The sequence below is a fragment of the Apostichopus japonicus genome, chromosome 9, assembly GCF_037975245.1.
Source record: "Apostichopus japonicus isolate 1M-3 chromosome 9, ASM3797524v1, whole genome shotgun sequence".
Taxonomy (NCBI): domain Eukaryota; kingdom Metazoa; phylum Echinodermata; class Holothuroidea; order Aspidochirotida; family Stichopodidae; genus Apostichopus; species Apostichopus japonicus.
In genome coordinates, this window is record NC_092569.1 from 30,273,810 (window position 1) to 30,294,465 (window position 20,656).

At 36.4% G+C, this 20,656-nt stretch overlaps 1 protein-coding gene across 1 annotated transcript in view; it reads right to left on the reverse strand.

The window, feature by feature from the left end:
* Positions 1–6,176: 6,176 nt before the first annotated feature.
* The window catches only part of LOC139972940 (uncharacterized), a 30,444-nt gene continuing 15,964 nt past the window's right edge, over positions 6,177–20,656 (reverse strand). The window contains exons 4-18 of the mRNA XM_071979258.1: positions 18,025–18,197; positions 17,401–17,665; positions 16,340–16,551; positions 15,668–15,877; positions 14,872–15,081; positions 14,076–14,285; positions 13,270–13,479; positions 12,508–12,717; positions 11,716–11,925; positions 10,955–11,164; positions 10,161–10,370; positions 9,370–9,579; positions 8,523–8,834; positions 8,000–8,261; positions 6,177–6,874 (exon numbers count right to left, since the gene is read on the reverse strand). Coding sequence (XP_071835359.1) covers positions 6,525–6,874; positions 8,000–8,261; positions 8,523–8,834; positions 9,370–9,579; positions 10,161–10,370; positions 10,955–11,164; positions 11,716–11,925; positions 12,508–12,717; positions 13,270–13,479; positions 14,076–14,285; positions 14,872–15,081; positions 15,668–15,877; positions 16,340–16,551; positions 17,401–17,665; positions 18,025–18,197 — 3,464 coding nt within the window. The 3' untranslated portion in view covers positions 6,177–6,524. The remainder of the gene's footprint in view (positions 6,875–7,999; positions 8,262–8,522; positions 8,835–9,369; positions 9,580–10,160; positions 10,371–10,954; positions 11,165–11,715; positions 11,926–12,507; positions 12,718–13,269; positions 13,480–14,075; positions 14,286–14,871; positions 15,082–15,667; positions 15,878–16,339; positions 16,552–17,400; positions 17,666–18,024; positions 18,198–20,656) is intronic.

Below are 20,656 nucleotides of genomic sequence, written 5' to 3' on the forward strand. Positions count from 1 at the left end.
GAAGGGGGTCCTGAGGAAACGGTTCCCAACAGGTTTAGCCAACGGATGACAACTGCCAGTGATGTTTTTGCATGAATATTGAAATGAATACCAGCTAGCCTACGCCATTTTTTTATTTCGCCGGCAGTAGCGTAGCCAGAACATTTCCAGGGATGAAAACTCGGGCGGCAAAGAAAATTAGCCAAAGAAAAATAAATAGCTATCATATATGATGTTACAGCACGGTGTGAAGTGCTTCTCATAAGGCTTCTCTCCTAAGCTATAGGCCTACTAAGCATGGAAAGAGGTTTCTCTTGACAAGTTAACTTTGAGTCAGTAAATAACACTTCTAGTCAAAGTTCCGTGATTCATACGGCACACATTTCCATTTTGATCACCGAGAAAGGAGATAAATGCGTAAAATTACCCTCATATACTAGTAACCATAGGGACAGCGGGAACACGGACCTTTCACCCAAACGTTTCTTGCAAAAGGTTAGCATTTTATAACTAAAGAACGAAAAGTCAAATGCTCTTAAAATGATGTAAAAGATGGCATCATTTTACTTCTAAGTACTCTTGCCGAGTCACAATGTACTCAAAAGATGAGGGGATACTCCTCCCTTAGGACTCACCCCTCTCCTAGGAACCCTCCCTAGTACTGACGTCAGCACAATTTTGTGGCCTTCCACCTAAAATTTGAATTGATTTCGTAACAGAGCGTACAGACTTCAAACTGCAATACAAATTCATATCAGTACAAGCATTAAGTCAACCTTGTACAGTAGTTATGCAGTAGTTCACGCACATTATGTGAACCGTCTGAAATAGTACAGTCTTAATTTATCAAAACTAGTATTACCAATGGCAGAGATGCATATAAAATAAACAAAATAAAATTGATACAATTGTTAACTGTAGGGATGCATTCCATGTCAATACGAAATATTTTAAATAACTCTTTGTATTATATCAGAAAAATATGTAAACCAGTTGATTCTTTTGGATACGATGGGGTTAAGTAATGGAGCTTGTCGAAATGTTGAAATAAAATATCGCACTTTAAGGTTTTAGCATATTCAGTGAAACTTATGAAATAATATACCTGAAATTGTAAGATAAGTTCCATAATACAATAGTTCAAACTTTTCCCCGTAATTTCCGGGGTGACTATAGTTGCACGAAAAGAGAACAGTATATCCAATGGAAGTGACCCTTTTCGGGTGTGGAATAAGAAGCTTCAGAGTGCGCATTGTACATGTTTAACTTACTAATAGATATATGAATTCTTGCAGGTTTTTACTTTGAATACCATAAGATATTTTGAAAAGTTTTAACACATTTGGCAACTTATGTGGGTGATATCGCCCTCCATATTAAAATAACTGCTAATAAAGTGAAAAAAGAAGAAAAAAAAGAGAAAAGAAGCAACACCAATATTTGGGAATCAGCAGAGACGACAGAATTTGTGCCGGTCTCTGCTAGGATGGTCCCGAATTTAGATCTACATTCCTCTTGAAAAATGCAGGAATTACGCCTCTGTACTTACATTAGAAACAACCCTTTTACACGTCATATATTCGTCAAAGAGTGCAGATACTTACAATTTAGCTTATTTGAATCTTGTATGACAATAACTCATTAATAAACTTACATTAAATCATATACAATAATATATATTCAATATATCAAACTTTTATATCCATAATTTAAGGTCGATATAAATTTATATTATCTGTATATCAATGAATTAACTGTCAAAGGTGGTAACAATTGGGAGCAAAACTTTTTAAAGTTACAGCCAGTTAAAGCAGATTAATTTATAAATGATTCGAGGGATATGAATGGAATGGTTATATTGATATGGACAATATCATATATGTGTTACCCTACAATATTTCTTTAATATCATAAAAAGCAATTACCATCATTGTCTAGACGTGGAGTTAGATTAACCTTATCTATCTTTTAGATTTCATTGGCCAAACTCTTTGTTCATTATTTTACTTCTCGTTTTTAACTTGTGACCAATAGAGGGCAGCATAGCTGGAGAAAGAAGCAGAAGGGCAAGCAATAAATGAGGCTATAAAACAATTCAAGAATGCAAAAGAGAGAGGAGGCTGAAAAAGATACGAAGGAGTGAAGTACTCCTTTAATACCATTTCGGCAAACCAAATGTGATCAAAGAAGAAATATTGAATAGCAATTTCGTAGTCTGTAAATAATATATATTTAATAGTTTGTCAATAATATATCAAAGAAGCTATACAAACACAAAAACCAACAAACAACAACCACTCAAATTAAGGCAACAAGAAAAACAAGGCATAACATAGAAAAACAAAATTTGGGATTTCATTTTCATAAAGAATATAGTATCGTGAAATGAGGATATATTCAGACAATATTTTCGTAACATAAAGCTAAACTGTACCTTGAAGACCGTAAGAATAATTTGAATTTTGATGAAAATGTTTTTTTCATAAGTGTTTTTCCATTTTTAAATCATACAGAAGAGAAACATGAAAGAATTAGAAGGGAATTGAAAGTTGCAAGTCAAGAGAAAGCTGGCACAGATGTTGACATGAAAAAAGCTGAAACCATCTCTGTAATAACTCGAAGTGAGAGATGGTGAGTTGTTTATTTTCATTAAAATTTGAAATACTTTTCAAGTTGATAGCAATGGTTTGATAATATGATTGGCGTAAAATCAGAAAAGAAAATGAGACGAAACCAAAACAAAAAGTTCCAAAGTATTGTTTCTCAAGTGCGAGTTTCTTTAAATGTTACTTACTAGTATTTTTGTATAGTCCGTTGTGCAATTTTTCTTTTTTATAATGCATCTTTTATGTTTAAGTTCAGATATTTGAAAGAACAAACTAAGACTCTAATCTTTAATATTTTTCTACAATATCATCTGAGGTTATCTGAATGCATTCCTTTTGTATTCTGTTGAAATTAATGTGTGAAATTATGCAATAGAATACTAACAGGAAAATTATGAATTAAGTTAAAAAGAGTAAAAGAATAAAAGGATATACTTGAACCTGTAACCTTTGGGTACAGTCGTGTGCTCTACTGACTGAGCTATCCAGCTGTTAGTTAGATGTCAGTGCTAGGGCTGCTATATTCTTTGCTTGGGTGAGTTTCTGCAGTGTTGTGTAATAGCACTTTGCATTGCATCATCAAGTTTGTTCAAAGGCATAGTCTCATAACAATGTAGCTATTTGGCTGAAACGTTAAAATGTCAGTCCATACAGTTGTGTTTAACATTAAGTAATTTCAGACCCCTACCTTCTACAAAACTTGTATGCATTCTATTCCAGACGTTTTTGGTTGTAAAGTTTGTGTGAAATCATAGACCAGTGTAACATCTGTTGCAAATGACTCTCTTCCGAAACGCTTAGTTGATGGTATGTAGTTCCAGATTGCACCGCTATATACTACAACAAAATGTCACTTGCGTATAACAAAATATTAAGTATCTGTTGGAGGGTCTTTGGTATGAATTTACGCAATTTGACTGGCTGTTTATCTTGAAAAACTCTGCATTCCAGTTAACCGGCTGGATGTATTTATAGTTCATAACGCAGTTGCTGTAAAATACATTACCGGTGTACAATGTTAGCGACATAGTTAACTGTTTAATAATTGCAACGTTGGGTGGTTTGGTAATATAGATATTCATTTTATCATAAAATAGTCGTCAGCAACGGAAGACAATGTCTTGGAGAATGAGAGGCGAAGGGCAGAAGGAATCACACCAACTGAATAAGGGAGGAAAAACAGAAATAACGTCTGGATTTCTAACCATTGTCATCACAGCAAAAGAATCTCACACTAACAGAAATAACTTCTGGATCTCCAACCATTATCATCTCAGCAAAAAAATATCAAACTAGTAATTTGGGTAGCTACAGAATATTTCTGGTATGCATTTTTGGTCACCTTGACATCCAAATATATTACTGCTAATCTTAAAGGACCATAGTAAACTAGTGTATGAAGACAGTGCTTGATGAGTGGTTGACTCAAAGTTGTACTTGTGCAGTTTCGCAGAATGAAAACAAAATGTTGAAGAAAAGAAGTAAAGGTGCTTTATTTAATTTTTGTTTTTAACTTTGTATTCCGACAAATGTTAAAAACGATGTCAAATGTGATGATTAACTCTTGGGGCAGCTATGTTACTTCTGTTAATTTCATGTTGACGGTACTAAAAATTCATAGCAACAGTTTGTCAAGTTTTCTGGAACTAGATGGGACCCATGACAGTACCCTCTATTAACATTTGTTTGAGACTGGAGAGCTCCTTTGTTATTGGTCACATTCAAGATAAAGATTACACACTGAGAGGAATCTTGTACTAAATATGTAAAAAAAAGTTATGGATTGACTAAATTACAGACTTAGCAACAAGTTAAATTCAATTTCCTCATGTTATTAATGTTAATTTGTATTTTTTATGTACTTATAGTGATCCTATAATTCTCAGTATTCTCATCTTAATACTGTTTGCTAATACTTAAAGTTCACCTTGATCTGTACATATTTCTGTATTTTATTATATTTAGAGGTTTCAGTGGTAAGATACCCATTGTTTTTTTTATTGTTACTGCAGTAAGAGGGTATACTTAAAAAGTCATATTATCATTCAGTTAGGTAGTGTTACTGATTATGTATAATTTACTGAACAATATCAATAATTACATATATTTTGTGAAGTATATTATATTAAGAACTCACAGCTTAAAATAGGTCACACAAAGGTCCTCTACTAGATTCATTTAAGAGCGTTTATTAAAGGAAGCTTAGAATAAAGTTGACAAGGTTTCTGATAAATCCAGTCAAATTAGGGATGTAGCTTTTTAGCACCTAAGGTATTTTGAATTTGCTATTTTCCGTAAACAAAAGCAATGCATATAGTAGATTGTGTGTGAATTAATGAACACATGTTATTTTATATTTGAATTTAAGTAAAATTAATTATTTGCTTAACAAATGGATTATAAACCTAGCAGAGGGTTTTAAGAATACTAGCCAATGTGCACATTGTATTCCATTTAATGGGAATTGTTTCAGAAATATTGATCAAACAACCATGGGCTCCCGAATAAAATAATGGAAGATGATGAACTTGGCAAATTAGCACCCTCCCCCACTGCTTCATAAATAGGAGAGAAACCAAATGATATGTATGGTATATTATAATGATGCTGTTAATTCATCACAAGGCTACACACAATGTTGTGGGCAAGGGGGGTGGACGGTTATTTGACAGAGGAAATAATGGGTAGAGAAATAAATGTAAACAGAAGATAAATATTTCTCACAATATGATCCTTTTAAACTAAACCCCTCTAGTGATCTGAAGAATTGACAAACCTAATCCTGTGAATGCAGGCATCACAATTTATGACAACTAATCCATTTACAACAAATGTCTCTCAAATGCAAATATATGTGAACAACTGAAGAAGATCTTCAAGTTTGTTCTTATTTACCTTTATGATGCAAAGTTATCTCATATTAAGAATATTGTTGCATAATGTTACGATAAATTTATTGTCATCATGTTATGGGTATCAACATTAGAAACAGTAACAAAACAATCATAATGTTCGTAACAGAATAAATGTTAGGGCTAAACAGTTTTCTTTACATGTTTGTTATTGAATTGAGTAGTTTAGCATGACTGTATTGTGAAGTCCACACGTAGCGATAGTTGAGTATTTCAAGCTTTGCAGTTGATTATTTATGGCTTCTAAATTTCGGTTTCTTTTCTCTGTTTGATAGGGTTCCCAATGCCATAGTAGGATGTTTAGACTTCGTACTTTATTAATTTTTACATACAGAATTAAACAATTCCCAAATTTACCTGTTATAAACATTGCTTTATTTTAAGTTGACAATTTACATTTTATTAACAACACGAGATGCAACCACTGAATACCTTGTCATATGTTTACATGGCCTGTATGAGAATATTTATTTAGGTATGTTGCAAAATATATATATGTGATACCCAATGTTTTGTCAGTAGTTCCATTGCAACCCTGATAATGACATCATATAAATTTAGAAGTATATAAAATGTGTGTGTCCTAGAAACCAAGAATCTTTACATATACACTTCCATGCAATTGTTTATTTCCAACTAACTAACTTTTTTGGGGTAGTGGGGGGGGGTGGGGGTGAGGATTGACTACGAGGGATGAAAAACATTAAAGAAAAATGGACAAATTTACTTTTTCTTTATCCTTTATGAGAGTCATACAATAATCAATTTGCAAAAGTTCTATCAAACCACAGTAAGCTGGTAAACATTAATAATTTGACATCAATTTCAATTAATGCCACCTTCTCATTCCCTTAAAAATTAATTATTTGTCGAATCGTCCCGTTTGAAATTGTTGTTGCATTTTCCACTTCTTTTGTGTCTATTACACGTCCAGCTGTCCAACGTTCGAAGATCTGTATGGATCTTTCCCTACTTTCTAAGTAAAGCCTGCACTGTTGGGCAGTGTGTTATTTATACAGTGTTTTGTCTACACCGGTCGTATTTTCATATCAGTATATTGAAGGTTACATCCGTTACCGTTCAAACTATAGCTATACCAGTATACGTTCGTTCCTCGAGTAGAGCCGTCGTAGTCCCCGTTGAGGTGAGAATCAGCGCAAATCACGCAGTTGTCGCTGCCATCGGGAAAATAATTGCAATAATTGGGACAGTAAGACGACCGACAATAATAATAATAAGAATCCTTACAGTCATAATATTCATAGAACCACCAGGCTCCTCGATGTCTCTCAGCACAGTCGTAGCTGTTCCATCCATCGTGGTCCCGGTCTTTTGTACTGAATTGTTTGTTGTTGCTATCAGACAAACTATCATAACCTGCAAAAATTGAGAGAGAATAAATACACCGATCAATTTGTAAACTGTGAACAAATCCAACATCGGATGTCAGTTAGAGGGCAGTGCGTTTTTTGTCATACCAAGATGAACACGTCAGTTCCGCTTTCTTTTTTTTTTTTGCGTGTGTGTTGAATATTTAGGATGCATTAGTAGGTATTTTGCCATGGCAAGTACGTTATCATACATTTGTTTTTGTTCCGTTTGAAATACAGCGCCACAACAGGAGCCATATACAGATGGAGAAACTAAGCAAATGCCTGGGTTTGGTCACTATAGAGTCGCTAATATCGCTCTTTATTTTACATTTATTTATCGGCATTTATTGGCAATAGTATTCATTCATTTTCTTTATTTGACAAATTTCTATGACTTTATATAACATGATTATCCTAAAATAGCGCCTCAACGTTTGCACATATGAGAATCATCAAATATACATACCACCCGAAGTCTCGCTACATAGTAACAAAAAGGCACATGTGACATACTTCCAGACACTAATAACATATTATTTTCCCCTTCGTAAGTTCGAAATGTAGCGAGTTTCGTAGACAACAGCGCTAAGGCAACATAAATTTACGTTAAATTTAAGAATACTCGTTTAGGTTGGGGTGATAGGAATGTTGATATTAACTTTATCTGTGTCAGAAATACATACAGCCTGGCTACTTTTAGAATATCTACTGTAATAGTCCTATATATTGTGTATGACGGTCCCTCCTATCATGTTAGGTGCTTGTCACGTGCAAACACGGCAAGGACACCTATGTTACCAAGGATTAGCGAATCTTATCGTCTGCTTCTTATGTATATTCGCATTGTATACAGTCTTGATAACCTAAGTGCGTTCCAACTGCAGTTCATGCGTTTGAAATTGAATATTGCTGTGAACATTAAAAACATATCAGTTGGCTATGGGATAAAGACATTAGTTGTTGTAGAATGCACATTCAAGGAGTAACACAAGAACTATTGTCACAGGGGAGCACGTCAAACGATCCTTTATAGTTGTCATGTATTTTTTTTTATCTTCACGCTTCTCCTAATTGACGTAATCGGTCCCGATTTATGTATGGGTCGATGATTAGAATATCAACTACTCACCTGTATTTCCACTGTGTGATCCAATTGATAGTCGATACTTGTCTGCCTCGTTATTAGTACTAAAATTCGAATAGACGGCGTAATACGACGAGGAAACGGAATCCTTTAGATCAATACGAAGCTGGTACGTTTTCTGGTTGGTCATAGAGTGGATATATTTGTTACCTAGCCAGTGGTCATGATTTTTATTACCAAAACCGTTCTTGTAGTCCGACCAACCACGATAAAAGTCAACGGAGGCACTCGATCGTCGCTGGAAAACCTATGAAATGAAGAAAAAGGGTAATCAACAATATATTTTAATAATCCTTAAGAGCATGAGATCCAAAGCCGTAAAATAGTAAACAAAGACATGAATATTGTGGAAGTGAGGTAATTCGCAAAAGTATTCTGCTTCTTTATTGTTTTTTCCTAAAATGGTCAAGTTCATCTCCACAAGATCTGCAGTGCATTATTTTGAGGAAAGTTATTTATAACATGAGGAAGTTCAGAATTTTAATCCTTAAATGTTTGCAAAACTCACCGTCCATCCTCCTCCGTTACTTTCCATCTCACAGTAAACCTGAATTCCGCTTGACCAACCATCAGGGTAAATGGTGTAAACACCATCACTGCGTGTACCGGAAACATAAAGCTCGTAGCAATCTTTTGGGATCACCTCGCGGGTGCACGTCACTCCGTCCCCTTCGTAGTTTGGATTGCAGTAACATGTACGGACACCTCTCCTCTCAGCACAGATTGCGTGACTACTACACTGGTAACTCTCATCTACAAGCCGGTTGTTCCTACAAGTTGATTTACGTGTACATCTTGAATTGATGTAAAAGTGGCCCTCCTAATTTAAGATATTCAGCAAAAAACAACAAAAAAACAACAATAAATGAATGATGAAATTGCGGTTGTCACAGTGAGACGTACAGGATTTCAACGGTGGGTGGCCAATGATAAATTCCCCTCGAATGATCTAGGTATGGGTACAAACCTTCATGAAAGTTGTATAAAGTAATTAAAGCAAACTCCGATGAGCTACAAATATTGCATTCAACGGCGTATCGCGACTATACATTAGGCATACAAGTAGTTTTAACCGCAAGACTGTGAAAAAAAAACATCCATTGATAGTAACAGGCATATAAGTGTATGCACAACCGGCGGAGTGGTCTGGTGATTCCCGACTAAACGTAATACATACTTCGACTGACAGTTTTGACTGGACTGGCTAAAAAATGGGTAAATTACCCCTGCCCAACCACGATACGCACGCTACTCGGTTATCTGTAAATGTATAAGTAGTAAAGGTTTCCTTCTAACTATATGAACAATGATTAAGAACAAAGCATTATAAAATGACCTGAAAGAACCGTACTGACCCCTAATACACTTCCTATGTCAGCAACGAAGCAGCTGTGGATGCACGTCTGTCCGTCCCCTTGGTAGTTTGGATTGCAGTAACATTTACGGACACCGCTCCTCTCAGCACAGGTTGCGTGATCACTACACTGGTAACTCGCCTTTATAATTTGGTTGTTTCGGCAAGTTGATCTTCGTGTACATCTTGAATTGACGTAAAAATCGCCAACCTAATTTGAGATATACAACCAAAAATAAACAACTAATAAATGAATGATATATTTGCGGTTGTCACAGTGAAATGTACAGGATTTCAACGGTAGGTGGCCAATGACGAATCCCCCCACACGATCTAGGTATGGATATGAGCCTTTATACAATTTTAGGAAGTATTTGAAGCCAAGTTCGATGAAGGAGGCGTAAGGATCCGCTTTAAAAAAAGTAGCTGCAAATATTGCATTCAAAAGCTTACCTTACCGCGACAATACATTAGGAATACAAATAGTTCTAACCGCAAGACTGAATAAAGTATCCATGGATTTTTGGTCAGGCTTATAATTGGATGTACACCCGTAGAAGTGATCTCGTGATTCCCGAATAAACGTAATACATACATTGAATGACAGTTTTGACTGGAATGGCGACAACAAAATGGGTCAATTTCCCCTGCCCAAGAACGACGCGCACGCCACTCGGTTATCTGTCAATGTAATGCTATTATCGACAACAAAGAGTAAAGGTTTCCTTCTAATTATCTGGACAATGATTAAGAAAAAAGCATTATAAAATGACCTGAAAGAACCGTACTGACCCCTAATACACTTCCTATGTCGGCAACGAAGCAGTTGTGGATGCACGTCTGTCCGTCCCCTTGGTAGTTTGGATTGCAGTAACATTTACGGACACCGCTCTTCTCAGCACAGGTTGCGTGACTACTACACTGGTAACGCTCATCTACAAGCCGGTTGTTCCTACAAGTTGATTTTCGTGTACATCTTGAATTGATGTAAAAGTGGCCCTCCTAATTTAAGATATTTAGCGAAAAGAAAAACAACAACTAATAAATAAATTATGAATTTGCGGTTATCACAGTGAAATATACAGAATTTAAAGGGTGGGTGGCCAATGATAAATCCCCTCGAGTGATCTAGGTATGGGTACGAACCTTTATGAAAGTTTTATGAAGTATTTGAGTCAACGCTGAAGTAGGAGGCGAAGGGATCCGCCATAAAAAGTATCTGAAAATATTGCATTCAACGGCTTATCGCGACTATACTTTTGGCCTACAAATAGTTCTAACCGCATGACTGTTAATAATATCTCCATGGATTTTTGGTCAGGCTTATAAGTGGATGTAAACCCGTACGAGTGGTCTCGTGATTCCCGACTAAACGTAATACATCCCTCGACTGACAGTTTTGACTGGACTGTCGACAAAAGATTAGGTCAATGGCCCCTGCTCAACCACATAGTGCTCGCCACTCGGTTATCTGTATATGTAATGTGGTTATCGACAACTATAACTAGTTAAGGTTTCCTTCTAATTATATGAACAATGATTAAGAAAAAAAACATTATAAAATGACTTGAATGAACCGTACTGACCCCTAATACACTTCCTATGTCAGCAACGAAGCAGTGGTGGCTGCATGTCTCCCCGTCTCCTTGGTAGTTTAAATTGCAGTAACATTTACGGACACCGCTCCTCTCAGCACAGGTTGCGTGATCACTACACTGGTAACTCGCCTCTATAATCTGGTTGTTTCTACAAGTTGATCTTCGTGTACATCTTGAATTGACGTAAAAATCGCCAACCTGATTTAAGATATTCAGCCACAAAGAAACAAAATAATAAACAAATTATGATATTGTGTTTTTCACAGTGAAATGTACAGGATTTCAACGGTGGGTGGCCAATGATAGATTCCCCTCGAACGATATGGGTATGAACTTTTATGAAAATTTTATGAAGTATTTGAAGCCAACTCTGATGTAACTGCAAATATTGAATTCAACGGCGTATCGCGACACTATACATTAGGCCTATAAATAGTGTTAACCGCAAGATTGTGCAAACAAGTATCCATGCATTCTTTGCCAGGCTTATAAGTGTATGCACACCCGTAGGAGTGGAATCGTGATTCCCGAATAAACGTAATACATACATTGAATGACAGTTTTGACTGGAATGGCGACAACAAAATGGGTCAATGTCCCCTGCCCAAGAACGACGCACACGCCACTCGGTTATCTGTCAATGTAATGTGTTTATCGACAACTATATAGAGTAAAGGTTTCCTTCTAATTATCTGGACAATGATTAAGAAAAAAAGCATTATAAAATGACCTGAAAGAACCGTACTGACCCCTAATACACTTCCTATGTCAGCAACGAAGCAGTTGTGGATGCACGTCTGTCCGTCCCCTTGGTAGTTTGGATTGCAGTAACATTTACGGACACCGCTCTTCTCAGCACAGGTTGCGTGACTACTACACTGGTAACGCTCATCTACAAGCCGGTTGTTCCTACAAGTTGATTTTCGTGTACATCTTGAATTGATGTAAAAGTGGCCCTCCTAATTTAAGATATTTAGCGAAAAGAAAAACAACAACTAATAAATAAATTATGAATTTGCGGTTATCACAGTGAAATATACAGAATTTAAAGGGTGGGTGGCCAATGATAAATCCCTCGAGTAATCTAGGTATGGGTACGAACATTTATGAAAGTTTTATGAAGTATTTGAGTCAACGCTGAAGTAGGAGGCGGAGGGACACGCCATAAAAAGTATCTGAAACTATTGCATTCAACGGCTTATCGCGACTATACTTTTGGCCTACAAATAGTTCTAACCGCATGACTGTTAATAATGTATCAATGGATTTTTGGTCAGGCTTATAAGTGGATGTAAACCCGTACGAGTGGTCTCGTGATTCCCGACTTAACGTAATACATCCCTCGACTGACAGTTTTGACTGGACTGTCGACAAAAGATTAGGTCAATGGCCCCTGCTCAACCACATAGTGCTCGCCACTCGGTTATCTGTATATGTAATGTGGTTATCGACAACTATAACTAGTTAAGGTTTCCTTCTAATTATATGAACAATGATTAAGAAAAAAGCATTATAAAATGACTTGAATGAACCGTACTGACCCCTAATACATTTCCTATGTCAGCAACGAAGCAGTGGTGGGTGCATGTCTCCCCGTCTCCTTGGTAGTTTAAATTGCAGTAACATTTACGGACACCGCTCCTCTCAGCACAGGTTGCGTGATCACTACACTGGTAACTCGCCTCTATAATCTGGTTGTTTCTGCAAGTTGATCTTCGTGTACATCTTGAATTGACGTAAAAATCGCCAACCTGTTTAGGATATTCAGCCACAAAGAAACAAAATAATAAACAAATTATGATATTGTGTTTGTCACAGTGAAATGTACAGGATTTCAACGGTGGGTGGCCAATGATAGATTCCCCTCGAACGATATGGGTATGAACTTTTATGAAAATTTTATGAAGTATTGAAGCCAACTCTGATGTAACTGCAAATATTGAATTCAACGGCGTATCGCGACACTATACATTAGGCCTATAAATAGTGTTAACCGCAAGACTGTGAAAACAAGTATCCATGCATTCTTTGCCAGGCTTATAAGTGTATGCACACCCGCAGGAGTAGAATCGTGACTACCGACTAAACGTAATACATATCTCGACTGACAGGTTTCACTGGAAAGGCGACAAAAAAAAAAATGGGCCAATGTCCCCTGCCCAACCACGATGCGCACGCTACTCGGTTATCTGTAAATGTAATGTGTTTATCGACAAATATGGGTATTAAAGGTTTACTTCTGATTATATGGACAATGATTAAGAACACAGCTTTATAAAATGACCTGAATGAACTATACTGACCCCTAATACACTTCCTATGTCAGCAACGAAGCAGTTGTGGATGCACGTCACTCCGTCCCCTTGGTAGTTTTGATTGCAGTAACATTTACGGACACCGTTCCTCTCAGCACAGGTTGCGTGACTACTACACCGGTAACGCTCATCTACAATCCGGTTGTTCCTACAAGTTGATTTTCGTGTACATCTTGAATTGATGTAAAAATGGCCCTCCTAATTTAAAGTATTCAGCGAAAAGAAAAACAAACAACAAATAAATGAATTATGAATTTGCGGATGTCACAGTGAAATGTACAGGATTTAAACGGTGGGTGGCCAATGATAAATCCCCTCGATTGATGTTGGTATGGGTATGAACCTTTATGAAAGTGTTATGAAGTATTTGAAGCCAACTCTGGAGTAGGAAGCGAAAGAATCCGGACCCCCCCCAAAAAAAAAAAGTTGCTAAAATATCACATTTAACGGTATATCGCGACTATACATTAGGCCTATAAATAGTTCTTACCGCAAGACTGTGAAAAAAAGTATCCATGGATTTTTGTATCAGTCTTATGAGTGGATACACACCCGTAGGAGTGGTCTCGTGATTCCCGACTAAACGTAATACATCCCTCCACTGAAAGTTTTGACTAGACTGGCGACGAAAGAATGTGTCAATGGCCCCTGCCCAACCACGATGCGCACGCCACCCGGTTATCTGTAAATGTAACGTTATTATCCACACGTATAAATAGTAAAGGTTTCCTTCTAATTATATGGACAATGATTAAGAAAAAACTGTATAAAAAAGACGAGTGAATCGTACTGACCCCTAATACACTTCCTATGTCAGCAACGAAGCAGTTGTGGCGGCACGTCAATCCGTTTCCTTGGTAGTTTGGATTGCAGTAACATTTACGGACACCGCTCCTCTCAGCACAGGTTGCGTGACTACTACACTGGTAACTCTCATCTACAAGCTTGTTGTTCCTACAAGTTGATTTTCTTGTACATCTTGAATTGATGTAAAAGTGGCCCTCCTAATTTACGATATTCAGCGAACAGAAAACAACAACTAATAAATGAATGATGAATTTGCGGTTGTCATAGTGGAATGAACATAAGTTCAACGGTGGGTGGCCAATGATAAATTCCCTCGAGTAATCTAGGTTTGGATATGAACCTTTATGAAAGTTTTATGAAGTATTTGAAGCCAACTCCGAAGAAGGAGGCGAAGGGACCTGCATTAAAAAAAAATAGCTGCAAATATTGCTTCAACGGCTTATCGAGACTATACTTTAGGCATACAAATAGTTCTTACCACAAAATTGTAAAAACAAGTATCCATGCATATTTTGCCAGGCTTATAAGTGTATGCACACCCGTAGGAGTGGTCTCGTAATTACCGACTTAATATAATACATCCCTCGACTGACAGTTTTGACTAGACTGGCGACAAAAAATGGGTCAATATCCCCTACCCAACCACGATACGCACGCCACTCGGTTATCTGTAAATGTAATATGAGTATCGACAAGTATGAGTAGTAAAGGTTTGCTCCTGATTATATGGACAATGATTGAGTAAAAAGGATTATAAAAATGACCTCAAAGAACCATACTGACCACTAATACACTTCCTATGTCAGCAACGAAGCAGTTGTGGCTGCACGTCTCTCCGTCGCCTTGGTAGTTTGGATTGCAGTAACATTTACGGACACCGTTCCTCTCCGCACAGGTTGCGTGTTCACTACACTGGTAGCTCTCCTTTATAATCTGGCTGTTTCGACAGGTTAATCTTCGTGTACATCTTGAATTAACGTAAAAATCGCCAACCTGATTAAAGATATTCAGCCGAAAAGAAACAAACTAATCAACAAATTTTGAATATGCGGTTGTAAAGTGAAATGTACAGAATTTAAACGGTCGGTGGGCAATGATGAACCCCCCTCGAATAATCTAGGTATGGGTATGAACCTTTATGAAAGTTTTATAAAGTATTTGAAGCCAAATTTGATGTAGGGGACGATTGGATCCATCATAAAAAGGAGATGCAAATATTTTATTCAACGGCTAATCGCGATTATACATTAGGCATACAAATAGTTCTAACCGCAAGACTGTGTAAAAAGATATTCCTGCAATTTTTGCCAGGCTTATAAGTGTATGCACAGCCGTAGGAGTGGTCATGTGATTCCCGACTAAACGTAATACATATCTCGACTGACAGTTTTGGCTGGACTGGCGACAAAAAAAAATCGGTCAATGGCACCTGCCGAACCACGATGCGCACGCTACTCGGTTATCTTTAAATGTAATGTGATTATCGACGAGTATAAATAGTAAAGGTTTCCTTCGTATTATATGGACAATGATTAAGAACAAATCATTATGAAAAAAGACTTGAATGAACCGTACTGACCCCTAATACACTTCCTATTTCAGCAACGAAGCAGTTGTGGATGCACGTCTCCCCGTCCCCTTGGTAGTTTGGATTGCAGTAACATTTACGGACACCGTTCCTCGTATCACAGGTTGCGTGACTACTACACTGGTAACTCTCCTCAACAAGCCGGTTGTTCCTACAAGTTGATTTTCGTGTACATCTTGAACTGATGTAAAAGTGGCCCTCCTAAGTTAGGATATTCAGCGAAAAGAAAAACATCAACTAATAAATGAATTATGAAATTGCGGTTGTCACAGTGAAATGTACAGGATTGCAACGGTGGGTGGCCAATGATAAATCCCCTCAAGTGATGTAGGTATGGGTATGGATCTTAATGAAACTTTTATAAGGTCTTTGAAGCCAACTCCGATGTAGGAGTCCGCGGGGTTCGTTATGAACAGGTAGCCGTTAAATGTTGCATTAAAACGGCCTATTGCGACTATACATTAGGCCTTCAATTGGTTCTCACAGCAAAAATATCGTTAGTAGTATCCATGCATTTTAGTGTAAGGTTTATAAGGGCATGCATATCCGTAGTAGTAGTCTTGTGCTTCCTAGATAAATCTAAGGAAAATATTTGCTTGTTATTATATGGAAAAAAATCATTAAAGGAAAGCACTTAAAATGCCCTTAAAGAACCGTATTTACCCCTAACACACTTCTTTTGTCAGCAACGAAACAGTTGCATTGGTTGAGAGGGATGCATTCTTCTTGCTGTCTCAGATATTCACCGACGCAAACACATTGCTCTGATTCTGTGCGAGATGTAGCCAAGATGCAAGTATCGGGGTCGTCACAAGTCCTCTCACAGGTCTCATTGCTAAATATCTCATTAGCTGGACACCATTCAGGGATTGTTGCTAGAGAACAGGAAAGAAAAAAAATATGTAAATAATAGTAACCTGATACAGCCACGGCAAATAGGACATGTGTGGCATAGCATAGTTTGTTATCATTAAATACGTGATTGTCAGAATGTTAAAGGAAAGAAACATACATTCAGACGCTGCTCGAATAAATGTAGAACATTTTAAATAGTTAGTGGCCGTTCCTTAGTCACATTAATGTTAATATTTATTCCATATAACGAGATAAAATACTATAATTTGTTGTGCAATTCGTCTGAAACCAGGTAGTCATGCCTTCAGAGTTCTCTCGGTGTGAGTGTCCTGATTTCTGACGACAATGATAATTAATACAACATCAAATTTCTGTTCGTTGGTTGTTCTGATCAAACTGGGAGACGTACCTGCCACTGTTGTACAAATGTTAGGTACAGTTCCTTGTTCAGAGCCATGGTCGGTGTTGTACGAAGCAGTCTTCTAGTGAGTGTGTAATCACACTGTAGCTAATAGAGGCATTTTGGAAGTCTAGTATGGATACTAATGTAAGATTAAGTATTTGAACTCTCACTAAAAGCTTGTCCTCGCACTCATATTCATATCATGTTGTAATTGTTAAGATATGTATTGTAGCGCCGTTGTACTCGCTGATAGCCTATACTATATGTATACTCGTACACTATATATATTGTAGCAGTTTCTTCAAAACATATTTGACATGTAATTTACTTCCAAAATATCCCATCGTTTTCAGAATAAACCTTTCATTTTCTGCACGTTTACGTTTCTCATTTTATAAGTGATTACGATTTGTTTGAATATTTTGGCTGTATATTTAATAATAATAATAATGTAAAAGGCACTTACCATCTGATCTTTCGAATGTACCTAAACTAGAGATATAATAATTCCCCCATTCATCTGAGATACGAAACTCTTCGTATGTTACATAGTAATTTTCTCCAGCAACGTTCTCAAAGTCCATCCTCAGTTGGTACCGTTTTTGATTTGTTAAGACGGCAATTTTCTCATTTCCGATCCAAAACTCACTCCCTAGAAAGCCAAAGCCATTTCTGAAGTCTTTCCAACTTCTATAAAAATTTACAGAATCCGATCTTCGTCGCTGTAGTACCTACAACGAATATCAAAAAAGTTAAGCGTTAACTGGGACGTGATTGAATAATTATTATTCGTTCCCTACTGCAATGCGATTTGTTGCTAACAACTACACAGAAATTAGATTATTATTTCTAACTACAGTTTGTAGTTTTGGCTTCTTTAAAAGAAGAACTACACTGTACCTAAGTACAGCCTTGTTCTTAAATTTCACAATATTGAAAATATTAATTCAAACTTTCGTTTCGATAAAAATATCAAGATTATTTTTAGAATAACGACTTTGTATTACATTGCTATATAATGCTGTAATAAAAATTGAAGTAATTTTTTACAAAACTTTTTGAAAATGAGACATCAAGTAATCATCCCTACCGTCCATCCACCAGTATCAAAATCATTATTACAGTAAGCCTCAAATGGTTCCGGATAGCCATCTGGTTTAATAAGATACACTCCGGATGTATTTTGGGTAGAGGAACATGCATTCGATACTTCTTTGCAGTCTCTCGGATACGCAGGTTGTTGAAAGCCAAAGTATAAAGACCCTGGATGGAAAGTAAAAACAAATTTAAAATTTTATTGTGACTGAAAAATAATTTCATCTAACGAAAATATCGCCTAAGATGTTTTATCTTTAATTTCCACTCTTCATCCAGGGGTTAAATGGGAACATGTGAGGTAACTTTTCATTGGGCGCAGTATATAGCTGCAGCTGTTTGGAGGGACTCTCTCTGGGACGTGTTATTATTGAACAGGGGTAATATAACGTCTGTAAAGCGCATTGAAACATATCGCTGTTAAACAGATCTAAATGAATTAATGTTATTATTTTTATTAATATAAGATTCTGGGCCAGTTGTAAGTAAACCGGTTTCGTTACGAAGTGAGTTAAGGCAATACATCAGTTTAAATACCAACTATTACCCAACTACCATTCAGTCGAAGATATCGCGACTAAAATTAAATGAGATAAACGTTATTGAATTCTCAGATGTAACTTATATTTGATATTTGATATCTGACAGTTTTCAGCCTGCAATGGAAATTCAGAGACTAAGTAACTTGAATTTCTGTTTTACCAAGCTTCCGTAGTTATCAATCATATCCAAGTGAGATCAAAAGACTCACGGAAACAGGCAAATCCCATTCGTTTACCATACCTGAGAAAATATCGATGTGGCACGTAGGATATGAAAAGATCAAAAGTATACTACTCAGAGGAAATCAACCTCGAAAGATATTCGGAAATAGTGACAGGATTGAAAAACAAAACGTCAAGAGCGACCATTAAAAAGCTAACATTTCCAGCCATTCAAGTTGTCCAACTGAGGTATCATGGTTTATAATACATAAGTGATGTTACTTATAGAGTTTACTTCTTATTATAAGATAAATAAAATAAGATAAATAATACACCAACCTGAAGAACTTTCCTCGGCACTGACGATTATCTTTGTAAAAAAAAAGACATTTACTGAATACATTACAAGACATATAGAGTATTGCAGCCAACACTAAGCAGGATCAGATTAAATCAAATGTTAATAAAACCAGTTTTAGGAAAAGATTGACCTTTCGCAAACTAGTCCAAAGTATGTTAGTTTAAGAGTAAAGTCGATTTAAACTCTTGTAAATTCTCCGGATCACCACTTTTAATAATGTTTTTCTTTCGTCTATATTCCATATCTGTTTCACAGGTCAATGATCACTTACAGCGTACAACTTTCTTCCAGGAAACATTATATTATTGTTTTTTTTTTCTGGTTTTACAGCTATACTCTATCGTATGATACGTAAGTTCACGTTAGGAACAAAGGCAATAGATGGCTGCTTCCTTAAACAGCTTTGTTGCCTAATGCAGACAGATGTTCTTTGTTCAAGTTATATTTTGACATTAGAACATTTCAGACATGAGTTGTAACGCATTTGTGTTTCACAGACCATAATAATACGTAGGGATCATTTACATCGTCCCAGCTATTCTTGTTTGACTAAGATTACCGTGTATTGATACTTACGTGCACAATGAGCTTTAAAATGTGTCATTTTTCTTGTAAGGTAAGTTCATAGTCATGTATTAATGTATCTTACTAAATAAACAATTGTAGCAGCGCTGCAGAAGCTCAGTTAAGCTTCTATTTGAAATCATTGTTTCTAGTGTTGTGCCGATATCGCCAATATCGAATTTGGCAGATATCCGATATTTCAATCCCAATATCGGACCCATACCGATACTGATATTTTTAAACAGCCAGAATGAATGTCAAATTGCACTACAAGTCATACTTCAATACATAAAGTATCAGAATTATTATCGGCTATCGTAAAATATTATATTGCACAACTCACAAACAGTAACCACTTGATAACTCCCTTGTGCCTATTCTATAATACTAGCCCTAACCTCTTTTTAACTGAACGATCATAGTCCCCAACAATATGATATGCTATAGACACTGTGTGCTAGCATTTTGCTCTTGGAAAAACACAAGTCCACTCTTCCTGTTACTGCTGTTGAACGATTCGTTACTCTGTTTGACCCACTATGTTCAAAACTTAAGCTGCAAGTATTATACAAATTGTCGTCACATTGAGCCACGAATTTCTTAGCAAAAAGTATTAAAAGATTACATCGAATTAGAATAAAACTGACTTCATGTAGAAAAGATATTAGCATATCCTGGCTAAGAACTTTCAATACTCTTTGTGCTTAACAGAACCAAAACCACAACATTTTCTTTATTTCTTTAACTTTCGTAAATATTATATCCTACCATTTGCCGGCTATATTGACAACTAAGCCTAGCCAATTAACAAGTGCCTCGTCCTTGAATTATTCGTTAACTAACCGGTACCAAGTTGTGATACACAAACTCTGATTGTCAAAATAAAATCTTTTCAAGAGTAATTTATGTTTTAACAAAATACACCCATGATAGTCTTTTCAGCTTTTTAAAAGATACATCTTTTTTTTTGGAATGATTCAATAGGGGATGTCCACGTG